This window comes from Phyllopteryx taeniolatus, chromosome 4 (genome assembly GCF_024500385.1).
Source record: "Phyllopteryx taeniolatus isolate TA_2022b chromosome 4, UOR_Ptae_1.2, whole genome shotgun sequence".
NCBI classification, from domain to species: Eukaryota; Metazoa; Chordata; class Actinopteri; order Syngnathiformes; family Syngnathidae; genus Phyllopteryx; species Phyllopteryx taeniolatus.
The window spans coordinates 32,020,127-32,037,566 of NC_084505.1; the positions used below are offsets into that span (position 1 = coordinate 32,020,127).

A 17,440-nucleotide genomic window follows, 5' to 3' on the forward strand; every position below is an offset into this window, starting at 1 on the left:
ACCTTTTAAACATTTTCTTCTTTTTTTTTTTTTAACAGAAAAAAAATTGTCAAAGGAGGTAAATATTATTTGCCCGCTAACACGCGTCCATAAGACAAACAGCCTGGAAACCTGAAAATAATCATCACTTTAAATATCATTATGATTCTTTCTGCCACCAACGCAAACTCAAATAAATCCCTGAGAAAACTCCATATTTTAAAGCAGGTTTATTGATGACAACAAATGAGAGATCAAACCATCTATTGCGGTCATCATCATTTTTGGAACCTTCAACAACTTATTTTTTTTTTTTGCTGTTATGAATAAAGTTCATGGATGCTGTTAGCATTTGAAACACACACAAAAACAAAAAACAAACGGAACACTTAATCGCCCGGATAAGTGCTGAGGTAATATGCAAAATACAATTCAGATAAATGGTCAAGAGTACAATCGTTCATACGTGGAATACAAGTATGTACAGTTTGTACAGTATGACGGTAACGATGCGTGATGGTGAAATTTGGCTCATCAGTTAAATAAACAAACAAAAAAAGATCTAGTTGACATTTGCACAGGCAGAACAAGAGGATTTATTTGGCACCTGTCTTCTGCTTTTAGCAGAGCATCCTCAGCAGGCCCATGTTCACAAGGACTCCAACTGTAGCGTGCTGTATACGTGATGCAAAATCCAAAAATCAATATCGTGTGTGTGCATAAGGTCATACTGGCGAATGAACTGAAAAAGCACTTGGCGAGCAATGGAAGATGCTAACTCCTACTATGAATCGCTTCTCACTGGGCTGATGATCATTAAAATAAAAGTGCATCTTATTGAGTCAGATATTAACAAAAACAGCCCAACATTTAAAAACAACACTCTTCATTAAACATCTGTAATATATCTGTGTATATATATATATATATATATATATATATATATATATATATATATATATACTATTTGTCTCTATATATTATTTTTTTTTTCTCTCACTAGTGCAACAACAGACAGAGTCAACCAAAGAGAAATGTTATCAAACTGCAGGCAATTGAAGCTGTTGAACATCACATTTCTTGCCACAGTAGCAGAACATTTAAAAGGCAACTCAATGATGCTTCAACACAAACATGCCAACATTATACAAGTGTCGCGTTTTTTTTAAATTAGTTTTTTTTTTTTATATGTATATATACATATATAGAAATAAATAGCGGCGTTATCGTCTTTATATAATTTCCATCTCTGTGAATGGTCCACATTTAATACAAAGTATCTAAGACACAATTCAAACACGACTGATAAACATCATATAATTCTCTAATGTCTTTCGCTTAACTCAGGAATGCTCGCACAATGTAAACGTCTTCCACCACATAGTGATTCAAATGTTGCTGCTCTTCCCCCCCCCCCCCCCAGCCCCTCCTTCTTGGTCTTCTGTCATTTTTGTAATCAACTTTATGTACAGAATAGCTGACAGCAAAGACAGGATTGTCTAAAATATAAAAGAAAAACAAGTGTATCATGTTTCGAGATAACATGGTTAATAGATCAGCTTTTTCCCAATTAAAACAATTTTAAACAACAAAAACCAGCGGGAGAAAATTGGTTTAAAATGTACTGATGATACCTTTGACCTTTCACCATCTTCCATGCCTAACATGAAGGACAGGACTTTGATTTAATAAAATAAATAAATCAATGAAAACTGCTGTATTTCCTCAAATAGTAACCTTTCGTTCAGGAAAAATATTTTTGTTCAGATTCATTGGTACAAATACAATTTCTTTCATGGTAGTGGTCAATTATATATATATATATATATATATTTGTTTAAATACAAAAATACAGATTAATATTTGTTCTTAAATTACATGTAATTATATAATTTTAAGAGTCTATCCATCCACCCATTTTCTATAGCGCTATAGTCTTCATGAGGAGCTCAGGTGGGCCTATCTCAGCTAATTTGGGCGAGAGGCGAGATAATATTAATCATCTACCAATTATTATAATTCATTCATTTTATTATACCGCTTATCCTCACGAGGGTCGCGGGGGAGCTGGAGCCTATCACAGCTGACTTTAAATTAGCACAATATACTATATATATATATATATATATATTTAAAAAACTAATTGAAATAAAAACAAGTTTACATTTTCATATAATTATATTATTTAATGTAAATATTAATATTACTATTTGTAACTTAAAACAACAACAATGCATTGGGACAAATCAAGGCCTTGTCACTACCTAGAATAAACACCTGGTTCTCGCTACCGTTGGTCAATAAACACCCATTCCAACTATTTAAGGAAATACTGGAAGGAAGCAATTTGAAGATCCTCAACAAACTGAACCCAGCAGGGGAGAAAAAAAAAAAAAAAGACTTTTACAATCCCTGAAAGTTAGAAGATTACTTAAAAATGATGACCGGTGAAGCACTGAAAAGGAACACTCCCCTCTGTGTGTAACAAACCGGGCGTGCGAGCTAAAAACAAAACAAAGTAACGTGCACTAAATGTGCCGCCTGCGATTAGACGTTTCCACCTCCTCGACGTGCCACTTCCATTGTCATCCCGTGTCAAACTTGTGTGCCTAAAAGCGAATGTTGAGTTGCTGTCAGAAGCTTTTGTTCCAAGGCGAGCTCCTCTGACTTCATATTGCACTTTGAGCAAATTCACAATTGTATGACGCACGTAGCAGCAGAACCTTCGCTCCTTAGTTTGCGCCACAAATGCCCTTACGACGGATGTACTTCTACGTCCTGAAAAAACAACACAAATGGCACCAACGAGGAGTGCCATGTACACAGTTACCTGATTCTAAGGGGTAAATCCAGTTTATTTGCAGTACAGATGGATTTGAGTATTGCTAGCCTACGTCCTCAACCAACTTCTATTGCCCCTTTTCCACCGCACAAGTACGACCAGGCTTCCAAATGAGGGGCCTTCAGGCACATAAATTGAGACACTGAAAACTAGAGTGGGCTAACTCCATTTTTTGTCATTTTTAAGTGACAGAAATGAATAGAGAAAAGGCAAAAGTGAAAGATGAATACGGCTCGAAATCAGGCTTTAGTTCCAAATTTGGAAGAAGGCCGCCCCCGTGAAACCAGTCTTCACAAAACCATCCCGGAAAGTCAGGTTCAGATTGGTAGAAGACTCTGAAAGTAATTAATACTTTAGCTTGGGTGCCAGTACATCTGCATGTTAGGATAAGTGAATTCTATGTTTCATCTTTCATGAAATATTGATAGATTTGACAGATGTTTGGACTGAGATCACGTTTACACTACACTTTTTTTTTTTTTTTTATTAAACACATTTTTATCCATTTTGTATTCTACTTATCAGGCACATGCACACATAACCACCAGCGGGTGCTCAAGCACCTGCCCTTTTAACTTGAACAAAAAAAAAGTGCCTTTTTTGGTGCAGCCCATTTTTTTTATTCACTCATCAATATTAAAACAAAAAAAACCTGAAATCTGACAGGCATTTATTTGAGTCCTTTGGAGAATTGTACATGTGGTCCCGCCTTGACCCCAGCCAACTACTGTCATTTGAACAGGGTTGTGTTTACATACAATTATCCACTGTAGCCTACCCTCACCTCCTTTGTTAATTATTGTATTACTGACTGTGTTGATTGTGTTAACAGAAATAAATATGTAAGCTAAATCCATATTATTGTTTTTCTTAATTGTATGATTGTATTTCTTTATTTTCTAGGCTTGTGCACCTGCCCCTAAAAATCTCCATGCACGTGCCTGCTACTTAGCCTCATTAGGGGCACCGGTGTGCTTGAGCTGACTTGGGGTACACCCTTGGCTGGTCACCAGCCAATCGCAGGGCACATATAGACAAACGACTATTAACACTTACATTCAGACCCGCGGACAATTTAGTCTTCAATTAATCCAACAAGCATGTTTTTGGAATGTGGGAGGTAACCGGCGAAAACGACCGCAAGCAGGTCTGTGCGCTAACCAGTACAGCCACTGTGCCACCTAAGTATTATAAATATGATTTAATTACTATGAACCTATTTTTTTTTTTTATTAAACAAAAACCATCATTTCTGTAAAAGCAAGTATCCAGAAGAAATAATCATTGCCGAATAAATCACCGAGCAGCCAACACATTTTCGATCGCTCTGCCGCAAAATGACCCCCCCCCCCCAAAAAAAATGGAGTTAGCTCCATTCAGGATTACCTCTTATACACACTACCGAAATGTTGTCACACGACAGAATTTGTTTTGGTTCACACACGAGTGAAACCCTCTCACACACACAGGTGAAATCACAAGTGAAGTCCTGAATTCCGATGTGTCCCTGACGGCGCCTTATACTTCCAAATGCCGAGTTGACGTAAAAAACACATATGCTAACGTTACTTTAGCGCTGCACACTGCAGTTTTACTGTATACAACACAGTCTCCACTTTTCTGCAGCGCTCTGTTTTCTCATTCTGGCTGATGCGTTCAATATGCCGTGGTCCTCCCCACCCCCAAAAAAAAAACAAAATACAGTGGTTTAAAAACTGAGTCAAGCAAAACCAGGCCTAGCTAGTGCTGCGCAGTGGAGAGCTGCGGGTTGTAGCAGAAGGAAAAAAAAAATGAAGGTGCTCCCTTTGTGAACATTCACAGTAATGTGCTTCAATTATTATAATTTTTTAAACGATATATAATAGACAGTATACCAATCCATCTATTTTATATATATATTGGAGTCGCGGGTGGGCTAGAGGGTAAATTTCTCCCGCGTAGTTTTCTTTACCCAAATAAACATTAGCGAAGTACTGGACAAAAATCAACGAACGTACAAAAGGTCCATGGAAATTGCTTTCCAATATGTCATGTCATTACTGATCACAGCCGCTAGGTGGCATATGTGCGCGGTACTACCGAGTAGTCAATTAATTGATTGCAAGAAATATGGAATCGATTGTCGATTAATGGTGTTCTGAAGCAATCGAGGCAACCGCTCAACATGACACTGGCATAGAAACAGGAGTTCAGAACCATCTGGGAGAGCTGCTCTCATCCCTTTATAATATAGAAATCATACTAAAGAAACAATGAATTATTTCACTCACGTAATTTAACAAACACGGCAAAAAGTGATTTTATTTTATTTTTTTAAATCGGAAACTCCCGTTTAGTTTGTAAAATTTGAACAAGGAATCAATCAATTAAGGAAATGCAATGAAATGCCCATCCCTCGTAAGCATTGCTATGTTATGCTGTAATGCATGAACCTGCATTTGGGTCCCCAATTCTTTGGCATCTCTCAGCATTCACGGAATTTCTTCAGGAATTACATATCGGGGGGGTCCACCATTTACGACGGAATTCCGTTCCTACGCCGGTGACGTAATCACACAATTTGTACGCGAGTCGGAACGGGACGCCGTCTATCACGAACCTACGCTAAAGCACTAGTTAATGTAAATATTTGTATGAAAAACCCTTCCGGGCCATAAATATAAAACAATCCGATAAAACGGTAAGCACGGCGGTAACTGAGCGTTCCTTCATGCGTAGCGTGATCACATTCTTACGGCGCTGCCCTCGTTTGTAATCCCGAAATCTCGTATGTAAAGCGAGGACCCTCTGAATTCTTGTTCAACAGAAATGATTCCTCCCATCAGACTGTGAACGTGGTTGAAAAGTCCAGCAGAAGGCGCCACAAGGATGAATTAACACTCTAACACTTTGACACCTGCAGTAGGATGTGATCAATCTCTCTCGTTGTGATTAGAAGGATATGAAATATTTCCACATCAATGGCACGTCGGATTAAAAAAAATAATAATTAAATAAATCTCACCGAAATGAGGACAGACACGAATGGCACCGCTTTGGAGATTAAAATGAATCCTGCGTGCTGTTTTTTTTGTTTTTTTTTAACCATCAGGAAAGAATATGCATCATGTCAGCATGGATGGTAGAGGAAACGCATCACTGCCAGGCCAGCAAGTAGATGCAACACGCTTCTTGTGCAGGAAGTTGAAGCTGGAAGTTTCCATTCAGTCTCAAGAATTTTGTCTCTTGTGGACAGTTTCACGTGACCCTCGGGTCCACCTCAAGCAGTGTGCACGTGGTCAGGTACAATTCGCCCTTTCAAGAAGAATGAGATCCCACTCCGAGATGCAACATGATCCGAAAAACCAAGAATCTGACCTTATTGTTATTCTTTTGTGTCTGTGTGTGCGTTTGTCATCATGAGACCGTGTCAGGTCACAACCAACACAGCAGTGCAGCACATGAATCCCCCACAACAAGCAACAAGTGCCTCTCCTTAAGCAAGAATGGGTTCATCAAGGCAGCCCAGTGTTAGGTTTGTTGCAGCCGGGACACACACACACACACACAAACACACACACACACGGAGCGGCGTCTTTTCTGACTTGAAGGGCGCCACCGTGGTGGGAGGCAACGACGGCGGCTCTCAATACAAGCTGCGGGAAATGCTGTTAGCACAGATTGTCCCCTTTCACATGGAGGATTTTGGAGAAGCCGGGTCTTTTCTTCAACGCCTGCAATGGAGAAGGAGCATTTGAAATAAAGAGAGAAGAAAGAAGCATCAGGAGTAACTGAATCAGCTTATGTGTCGATGACTTCAGGGAGCGCACCGCATTCCCGGACGGCGTGTAATCGGGAGTGCAAAAATAGATGCGACACCAATGGTCCGTCATCGTGTTTGTGTACAGTACAGTTGTGCAGTTGGGCGTTGCGCACGGTCAATAAATGGAAGATTTAAAACGCTGTGGGTGTGCTTAACATTCTGAAACCACGCCCCGCTCAACTGTCAATCAAATACCACACATATTTCTTATGTTTATACATCTCTACACGTTTGAGCGGTGAAAATATATGCGATTAACGCCTCCGGTGCTTGGAGGATATCCCACCGGGTCTTGGCGGGGCTTTCCACACCGCGACCAGTGGCGTTAGCCACCAGCTAGCTCACGGGCTAACTGCCTTGGGCCTAGTAATAATAGCTCGTCAGCAACTTTCAATTGCACCAGTTAACCAGTGATACAAAAAAAAAAAAAAACGCTCAAGTTCTTATAGTGGGGCCCAATGCCAAAGTCTCTGATTGGTTGTCAGTAGAGGGCGATATTGCCAAACATGGCGGCCTCCTGAGATGGATGAAAACTGACAAATTAATCGGTATAATTGTCCCGTGTTTAGACGAGTGGGGCCAATTACAACATATTCTTGCCCCCCATAATTGAGTTTATTTCCCCTTTAAGACTACAAGAGCATAATTGTGGACAACCTGAATGTGCCCCACGAGACATCGGCAGCATTTTCCGATCCATTCAAAAACACACGACTGAATGGCTTGAGTTGATGGTTACCTGGAGCTTGTTCACCATCTCATCAAACAGCTTCCTTGCTTCGGGGCTGTTGGGGTCCTCAAAGTAGTCTTCAATACCAATCTGCACCACGATGGACTTCAGGTTGCGGCACACACCTGCACGCAATGGAAGGAATGTTCATGAAAAGTTATTAGTATTGACTCATAATTAACACTACTATGTAGACTATTAACTGACACGTGTATTGTTATTTTTGCTTCATACTATGCTGCTGACGACTCTTGCTGCAGTTCACATTCACTTCTGTGTCCAGTATACCATTAGCCCAAAAGCAAAGTTGCCCAAGTCTTATTTGCACGTTTTCGGAAAACAAGAAAAAAAAATACAACAAATTTAAGAAACAAGAGGTGACACGGTGTAAGACTGGTTAGAGCGTCTGCCTCACAGTTCTGAGGAGCGGGGTTCAATCCCCGGCCCCGCCTGTGTGGAGTTTGCATGTTATCCCCGTGCCTGCGTGGGTTTTCTCCGGGCACTCCGGTTTCCTCCCACATCCCAAAAACATGCATGGTAGGTTCATTGAAGACTCTAAATTGCCCATAGGTGTGAATGTGAGTGCGAGTGGTTGTTTCTTTATGTGTGCCCTGCGATTGGCTGGCAATCTGTTCAGGGTGTGCCCTTGGGAACAATTAAAAGGTTCGTGTTCATTGTTAGTGTAAACCACAGAAAACAAATTATGTTGCTTAATACCATATTACATCTGATTGTCAGCTTAATGAGGGCAAGTGCTATAGAAAATGGATGGATGGGTGGCTCCGAATTTGCACACTCGTTTTCCTACTCACTGTTGAAGTGGAGGAGAGCTTTGGGGGTGACTGGCGTGGAGGTGAGCACCAGCATTTCCAGGCCCTTCAGACCCTCCCTGCAGACCTCTGCTGCCACCTCCTGGTTGATTTCACTCACGTGGTCCAACTCCAGCACTTGGAGGCGCATGCAGTTCCTTGCTGTTGACACAGAGGAACACCGATTTCGACGTCTACCATCAATTTTCATTCCTGTCGACTTCATGGTGTGCGTATGAAATTGCACAGGCATTGGTTCACTGCCAGCCTTCCCAGTTAACATGGATATTTGACATCTAAAGCCGTCAATGGCAGTGAATGTGTTAAGCGTGTTCCCATTCTGTAGCTCAGGGGTGTCAAACTTGTTTTCAGCATGGTTTACACATCGTAGTTAGGGATCCCCTCAGGGGGCTGCTTATAAAGATGAAACCACATAAAAGTATGATTGTCTTGTTAGGAAAGAAAAATGCAGACAGGTGCAACAGTAACAGTTGGAACAGTGTCAATTATGGAGCTATAAAACGACTAATAATTGCATTTCTTATTGCTTTGGAGAGTCTGTTTAAATGCCACTTTCGAAAACAGATATTTGTAATTTTTACTCCTTACTTTGTCCAAATAGGCTTGTTACTTTTTTCAGCCTTCACAGATGATTACATGACGTTAAAAAAAAAAAAAAAAAAAAAAAAAAAAAAAAAGAGAGAGGTCAAGTCAACCGAACTACAGAGCGTGAGTACTTTTGCCACAGTTTTTTTTTAATTTTTTTTTTTTAATGATGATAGATACTACTACTTGTATATAAAAAGACGTGAAAGGCCAGATTTGGCCAGCAGGCCTTGAGCGATAAAGGGACGTTTGCTGTAGCTGAAATGTCTACCACACAAGTGAGTTGATTGTAGAAGCATCGTTTACCCAGTGAGGCCAGCCCCTGAATGCCACATCCCGCTCCCCCCACGCCGAGCGCACGGAGATGCGGCCAGCACCTCCCGATGGTCTGCAGGCATCTGTTGCTAAAACGAGCCGGCTGTTGGCTGAAAGTGACGAAACGAGAACAATGTAACCTCGTTCATTTCATAATGTCGTATCCTGGTTACAGTGTCCCCCAGTTGTTCAGTGCCGTTAAATACCATGGGTGTAGTGGCGCCACCTGCAGGGAGATAATGTCTCTACAGCCTGCTCCGAGGGCCCAGATAACCTCCTGGCCAACTGGGTCTGTGGCACTCCTGGAACACACAGCAATACATATTTTACATTTAAAAGAAAATGCGATCTTGCTACTAAAAAGGTCCACCCTTGTCGTGAAGATCGCACAGCACGAAACAGGATCTCTTCCTCGCAACAAACTCTGGACCGAGCACAGACGCCAACCTAAAAATATAATTCATTCTATTTCTTATATGGCTATATTCCAAGATTGCGTATAAACACATTACCCTCCGCCCCTCACAAATTTTGTTTTTGACGAAAGAAGCAAGTGCCACGTGCACCTGAACCGCCATAAAAACAGCAAACGCGTCATATTTTCCCTCATGGAGGGGACACGTCATCAATTCGTGTACATGTTGTAAATTTTTGGCACAGCTCTCGTACTGGACCTCACCTGCTGCGTAGGTGTACCTAATGAAGTGCATGACGGCGTACCGGTAAGTGACGGCTTGCAGAGCTCGGCAGTAGCAGCTGGCCAGCCAGAGGGAGCGGTCGGTCAGCAGGTTGGGACAATGCGAGATCTTGAGGATGAGCAGGTTACTTCCCGTGGCCTTCAGCAGCGCCTCCAGACCCTCCTCTAGACACCCACTGACATGGAGACATCAGGTTAGCAGGCACAGCAACACAAATGCTCACAATTTTCATTCCGTACGGAAAAATATGGATCCTAAATGTTCCTGCGATGCGTAGATGGTGAAAGAAAGTCCCCTCACAGTGTGCAGCTTTGAAATTCTAACTTGTTCTTCTCTGTTTTTCTACAGCTCACCGTGTGCTTTTGAGGTACTCCTCTTTGGTTTCCTTCTTTCCGCGCTGTCGCGGTTTGAGGTTCTGCAGGATGAGCGAGTGCGTCTGAGTGCACCACTGAGACAACGTTCCCAGCAACTGACAAACAGAAAGAAAAAAGACAAAAAAACAAAAACACAATGAGTTGGGATCTTCTATCTTGACTGACAAGGAGGGATGGGTGTCAAGAATCGAGAATCAGTGGGAACCGGTTCCAAAGTGAACGATACCTTGGACGTTAGCCTCATTTTCTAGCAATTCTCTTAGAGATTTTATTTGAATTGATGACGCCATTGCACATTTCACGCAGCGTACGCATCGCATAGATTAGCTGGCATTTGTCATTTGTCATGCATTTTAATGCAGTCAAAACGTGACGCACTCATTTTAACAATAACAATGCATTCTGTGAAACAGCGCATGCAAATTTTCCCGCTGTTACGCTAAAGTTTATTCAACTTTTTTTTCCCCACAGATTAGGAAGTGAGTATTGTTATATGTGTTTCCACGGAGTTTGTGCGTGAATATTCGTTGTTTAAAGGTAAAACCCACTTGTGAATGCTAATTTTAGCTCGCCCGTCAATGGGATTTTCCATTCAGTGTTAGCATTAAGCTAGCGAGCTCTAAATCCAAGTCTTGTATTTAAATATACAATGTGTATAATTCTTTTTGTTGTGCGTTTAGTTTTACAGTAAACCCCAAATGGGGTATCTTTAAACAGCTTAAAACAGGCTCAAGGAGCCCAGAAGAACATACGTCACGCTTGCTGCAAGATACATAGAATGGGTCCAGAGTATGTTTACAACGCAGGAACATACACAACCCGCACCGTGGCACATTAGTCGCTTTTCTTAGATTATAATGTTTATATAGTATAACGAGAAGCCTGGATATAATATCCAGCGGGCGCATTTTATTTTATTCAAAACCCAAAATAAAATCTATTTAAAGTTTCATGGATGTTTTTTCTCCCCCAAACTACAGATTTGAGAATCGATAAAGAATGGAATAGTTAAAACACTGCCGTGAATGGAATCGGAATCGTAAAAATCTTATCAATTTCAGAAATTGGCAGTTATTGGCAGTTTATCCCCACTTATTAAGAATGAAGAATTTTTTGAGTTTAAAAAAAAAAAAAAAAAAAATTTTCCCCATGCAATTCCAATGGCCGTCAATCATACGGAGATTTTCACTATTCGCGGTCCGGCCTGGTCCCTATCCCTCGCAAACAACGGCGCTCCACTGTACTTGATCATTATTAACATTGGGCCTTGAGGTGGGTCAATGATTGACAGCCACATTAATTTCCACACCTAATTTTTGACATCCTTTATGTTAAAAGTTCAATTTGGACAACTGGCTTTCAATTGCTTTATTTGTCCACCAGATGGCCCTACTTTTTTCCCATTCAAAGCATGCAGCAAAACAATCAAGACCTTTTATTGCTTCCTGCAATGGTGCATCGCTACTGAAATGATAAAGTGTGTGTGGCCATTGATGTTGAATAATGGTGTGTCTTTCATGTCCAAATTCATAAGTCCAAATTCTGTGTCGTTAACTAATTTGAACTCTCAAGGATTAAATAGACAACCGACCTTGGAGGAAATGCGTGTGTTCTCCAGCAAGACTCTAGTCCACACGGCCGGGTGGCGGGCCACAAACTTCCAGTCTCGGCAGACTTCCGCAGCTCTCAGCAGCGTTTTGGTGTCCAAGTAGGTGAAGATGCAAAACAAACCGGCGCGCATCTTCAGGATCTCCGGACTGATCACCTCGTTGGATTTGGACGGGCTCTTCTCATGGCGACACGGTTTGCTGTAGACGCCTTCACATCGACCTATGGACAAAAAAATAAAAAAATAATAAAAAAAACAGTGGGGAAAGAATTAATTGATCCCCTGCTGAATTTGATCTTTTGTGACACTATTCCTGAAACTTTTCTGACACACTTCATATTTTTAGTCCAGGCCTATAATCACATAATTTACATATTTTATTTTCGTCATGAAATTGGCCAGTGTGCTGTTTGTACCAGATTGATCTGCATGTACAGACACCGAGGATGTAAATATAGGTGTGAAGGTATTCATTTGCAGAGTGATTCTAACAGCTTTGTGTCCGTGGAGCTCGTGAAGGGAGACGAGCGAAAATAAGCTTCGGCGTTGATGACCGATCGGTCGGAGGTGACTCATCTTCATCTTTGGCCTCCGAGGCCGTCTGCTCCGAACCATCAGGCCTGTGAACCACCGCTGACACTCTCGCTTCCTCACACACACACACACACACCACACACACACACACACACACGCACACACACACGCACACACACGCACACGCACACGCACACACACACACACACACACACCGCCTACACTCACGACTGCCAAATGAACTAAATAAAAACTGCATGTTATATGTTACGGAATGAAACGTGCGTATGAGAATCTAGATAACATCAGACAGGGCTGTCTCCCAGCAAAGAGAACGACGTCAGTGGAACGCCAGTAACATGTCGAGTATGACGCGGTGTCATACAACTTTGTCGTATAGGGTTCCTTTCAATATGGTAGCCATTTTGAGTCTCGATATCGCATTGAAAGGAGTCTTAAACTCAACTCAATGTGATTGAATCTACCTCTCAGTGGAGATGTGTTAGGGTGGGGGGGGGAATCTCTAAATGTCAAATGTCAAATGTAATTAGGATGCCAAACAGGAAGTCATAACCCCCCCCCCAAAAAAAGAAATCAGGTGGATTTGAGAAATTTTTAATGAAAATGTGTTCTCATTGTCAAAAGTCAGCTGGAGCCGATCCCAGTTGACTTTGACATTAAATGATGGTCATTAAAATTGATCACTGGCTTAAAAAAATACTTTTGCTCAGTCATTACTGATTATTCCTTATCTACCACTAATAAATCATAAATAGGAATGCAAATAATCAGTATTAAGTAGCATTATTTACCTCTACCATGTTTAAAGATGGCCTGTCACTATATGTCGCTGGCATAGATAGATGATAGATGATGAAGATACAGTACCATTTTTTGGACCAGTTAGGTGATCTTGGGTAATATCCCACGGCACAATGGTTGGGAATCACCGCACAAATAATGATTTCCTTTTCTTGGAGGTACTATTAAAGCGTAGACCACAGGTGCCAAACTCGTGGCCCGGGGGCCAGATCCGGCCCGCCACAGCATTTTATGTGGCCTGCAAAAGCAAATCATGCCGACAGACTTCATGTTTCTTGTGAAAATACTAAAACTGCAAATTGTCTTCACTTGTAATAACTTAACATTTTTGGGGGGAACAAATCGCCCTTTTAAAAGAAATTTAATAATAGTTGAACACTTTTTTTGGCTTCTGATTTCAAATTAAATAATGTTATTTCATGAGGTGATAATTCATTTATATGGGTTCACAGTCATAACGGCCCTCTGAGGGAAGCCAAAACTACAATGTGGCCTGCGACAAAAATGAGTTTGAAACCCCTGGTTTAGACCTTAGAGAGCCTTTACCTGCATTAGTTCGATATCCGGCCCTGCCGTGGTAAGGATAGGGGGCGCCGGACTGCTGCACCTCCGCCACCGCCCTCCTCTCCTGCTCCCACATGTCCATTTCGGACTCGGTCGTCCGAGAGCCTACGTCCGACACGTCTCCCTCCTCGCCCTCGGTGCTGTTCCTGTAAGGCCGCCGTTGCCAGTTCTGGATAGCCTGTTTGCGGAGACCCCAGTTCCTCCCCCCTCCGCCGCATCCGGGGGAGCGCTCGTAAGCCGCCTCGTTCAGGCGGCACTGCATGTGGTAGTACTGAGCCTCGGGGCACTCCTCCATGGGGTGCATCTCCACACTGTCGCTGTCGTATCCGCCAGAACCCTGCGAGACCGACTTGATCCGACCCGATGCAGCACTAAAGTGACAAATGACGAGATAAATAGTTTGAATTCTCTGAATGTTGGAGGATCATGATCATTCAGGCAACTCGTAGGTCTACACACTTTAATTCTCCGGAGAGACTGTTATGGTGCTGCGGTTTTTAGTTAGCATCAGAGCTCAAATGGGATAATCAGTTAACTCTTTAAAGGGGACATATTATGGAAAATTGACTTTTCAATTGCTTGATCAGTGAACCTCAGTCTTGCAGTTTGAAATTCACAAACTCAGCTATTTGTTGAAAAACTCACCTACTTGCATTTTTTGTGATTTCTGTAACAACCCAAGATGGCAAAAAAGTCCTGGCTAACGGGAAAGGAGGGCGGAGGGGGGTGACCATTGTGATTGGCTAATGTATGCAAAGAGTTGGGTCTTGGGGTTATAGTGCGACTATACTGCTTTCACATAACTCTTGCCAACAAGGAGGAATGGCGAATGGTCAGTGCTTACTTTCTCCCCGACAAACCTAGCGCACCAGAGGAGACAAATCCTGATAATGAGTCCGTCTCGTTTTGCGAGGAAACGATCATAGCGAAGAAAGGCAGGAAATTCTGTTTTCGGGATGAGTGGCTGCGTGAGTTTCACCTGGCAGAGGTATTTCAGGGAGAGGAATTTGGTGAAACTGCAAATTCTGCTTTCGATACCCACAATGTGCGGGGTACACAAAATTTGCCTCTTTTAATGTTGCAAGAAAAATAGCATTTGTGAACTGACATATTATCACATTACTGTTTTTTTTTGGGTTTTTTTTTTCATAGCAACTAATTGGGTCACGACTGATGGAAAGCCCACAATTTGAGGAAATACATAAACGTAACTATGCACTGCTCATAATTGATGGGGTACAAAAAGCAAAAAATAGCAATCACTTGTGGTGTTAATTTGACGCAAGATAGGCTTATGTCGGTTGTATAAATATCTGCTGAGGTCACAGAACAGTTGCGCAGTAAATCCAAGACGAGGAGCTCATCACTGGCACAGAAGGCTGTCGGACCACCGCGTGTGTCGCCGTGACTAACTCGTGGCCGGGAAGTGTGTGACGTCCCGACAGGAAACATTTGCGCCCCACCTGGCAGCTCAGTCAGACCTCACGCGGAGACTGGATGTCAGTGTGTGAAACAACACGGTATATTCCCAAGATATCAGTTTGTACAGTACGACTCTGAGCTAACAGAAGAAGACAAAAGTGTTATTGAGACAGATCGTGCGTAGCATCTCCTTGTAAATGACAGATTGGGTTTCACTAGGTATTTTTTTACTATCGCCTTAAAACATGCACGAAACTAATACGATACAGGGGGGAAAAAAATATGATCTACAAAACGACACTAAAGTTAAAGAATTACAACATGAAAGTTATAATTACACTTATTGAGTCCAAATACAAGAAAGTTATTGTTTAACAATAATTAATATGTAATTTGACATGAATAGAGTCATATTACCGGTCACACCCCCGCGGCCTCGCGCTGACCTGTTAAAGTCACGCCTTCTGTAGCTCATGGGTTGTTTTTCCTCGGGTGCTGTGCTTATTTGTAGATAAAAAATTAGAGGTACCTGATGGGGCCAGAGACCGCTGATTTTTCACAGATCATATTTATGTACTACTGACAAGTCGTAAGGACTGAGCAACTTTAACTCATACATATGGTATGCAGATGGTAAAGTTGCTTAGTGAAAGTGAACATTAACCAAAATGCAACTGTTTAACACACAAGCCACAGTCAGAGTTTCATTAAATGAATTCACAAATACCAACTGGCTTGAAGTACAGCTAACGCACACACACATAACAATATGGACAGGAACAAAGGCAAGTAAAGAGCAATGTTTAGCTTGATTTTCTACAATTACAGTACTGTAGTTAAAAAGAACATCGCAAAAAAATTCTGGGGAATGGCAGAATCAGCTGGCCCTACTTCCTATGATGGTTTGTGCGGTCTGTGTTTTAACAAATGTGACAAAAAAGTGATTTAATTTTCTAAATTTGCAAACTCCCCTTATAATTATGAAAAAGCTGCACCTTACCCCGTACTGGGGGAGGAACGTCTTTCGGATGCTTGGTAGATGCCTCTTGTGCTTCCAGAGATGCTGGAGTTTCTCTGCAGACAATCATCAAGACGTCGATTATTCAAAAAACACAAAAAGTCCCAAAAAAACGTTATTTTAATAACACAGAAAAGTGCATTTAGTCGCAACCTATGCTCATGCATGCAGGGCTGTGTGTGGGCGGGAGACACCTTTTATTCTCCTGCTGTGTCGTTAATTGCTTCCCCAGTGGCTAGAATGCTTTAAATAATACTAAAGATGAAAACATACTGCCGCATAATAATGAACAGCAGCCTCATTTGCAGTTGTATCACATAATGTATTGCAGGCTGTGATGAGTTCATGTATCACAGCAGTATTAAAAAACAAAAATGTACAATTGCATAATAGCAACAGAGAATCATTGTTACTTAATAAGTATAAACTTGAGTCCTTAAATTAGAATTGACCTGAAGATGGCGCTACAGGAGCATGAGTGCAGTGTTAAGAAGGCTTCATCATGAAGACTATTTTTTTACGGTGTGAGCACAAGCTGACCTTCACTCTCGTTTGCCCGAAGCTGTTTTTGTGCTGCTGGAGCTTTTGGATTTGGATCTACTGTAAAGTACGCGAATGTGAACCGCTGCCAACTGCCAACAACAACAACATAAAAAGCCCTCTCTAAATGTAAAACGCAGCCCGCCGATGGCCTCGCGCCCAATGTAAGATCCATGCGGCTGACTCCAGGTCGGCCAGCAGTCACAGCAGAGCAGGTCAAAGGCATTAACACTTTTATTCCTCCCCCTTCCTCATTGGTGCAAAAAAACAGAAAAACAGCCTACGAGTATGGCCCAGACTTATATTGGGTGTCTTACATGCAGTATGTTCTTAAATCTTCTTCTTCTCCAGTGGTCAATTTATCAATATGTTTATCTTTGCGCGGCACGGTGCATCACAGTTCTGCGGACCGGGGTTCAATCCCGGGCTCCGCCTGTGTGGAGTTTGCATGTTCTCCCCGTGCCTGCGTGGGTTTTCTCCGGGCACTCCGGTTTCCTCCCACATCCCAAAAACATGCACGGTAGGTTAACTGAAGACACTAAATTGCCCGTAGGTGCGAATGTGAGTGTGAATGCTTGTTTGTTTATATGTGCCCTGCTATTGGTTGGCAACCAGTTCAGGGTGTACCCCGCCTCCTGCCCGATGATAGCTGGGATAGGCTCAAGCGCTCCCGCGACCCTTGCGAGGATAAGCAGCTCAGATAATGGATGGATGGATGGGTTTATCTTTGCGGAAAAAGGAAATTTCAGTGTGTGTAGTTTAAATACTCCCAGTAT

General features: G+C 42.0%; 1 protein-coding gene across 3 annotated transcripts in view; it reads right to left on the reverse strand.

Annotated features, from left to right (window-relative positions):
• Nucleotides 1-3,210: 3,210 nt before the first annotated feature.
• The window catches only part of fbxo41 (F-box protein 41), a 59,999-nt gene continuing 45,769 nt past the window's right edge, over nt 3,211-17,440 (reverse strand). For all 3 annotated transcript variants that reach the window (XM_061771772.1, XM_061771770.1, XM_061771771.1), the window contains 10 exons: nt 16,107-16,180; nt 13,667-14,055; nt 11,747-11,985; nt 10,135-10,250; nt 9,804-9,956; nt 9,290-9,385; nt 9,075-9,193; nt 8,166-8,324; nt 7,363-7,478; nt 3,211-6,534 (listed from right to left, as the gene is read on the reverse strand). In XM_061771772.1, the coding sequence (XP_061627756.1) occupies nt 6,472-6,534; nt 7,363-7,478; nt 8,166-8,324; nt 9,075-9,193; nt 9,290-9,385; nt 9,804-9,956; nt 10,135-10,250; nt 11,747-11,985; nt 13,667-14,055; nt 16,107-16,180 (1,524 nt within the window). In that variant the 3' untranslated portion in view covers nt 3,211-6,471. The remainder of the gene's footprint in view (nt 6,535-7,362; nt 7,479-8,165; nt 8,325-9,074; nt 9,194-9,289; nt 9,386-9,803; nt 9,957-10,134; nt 10,251-11,746; nt 11,986-13,666; nt 14,056-16,106; nt 16,181-17,440) is intronic.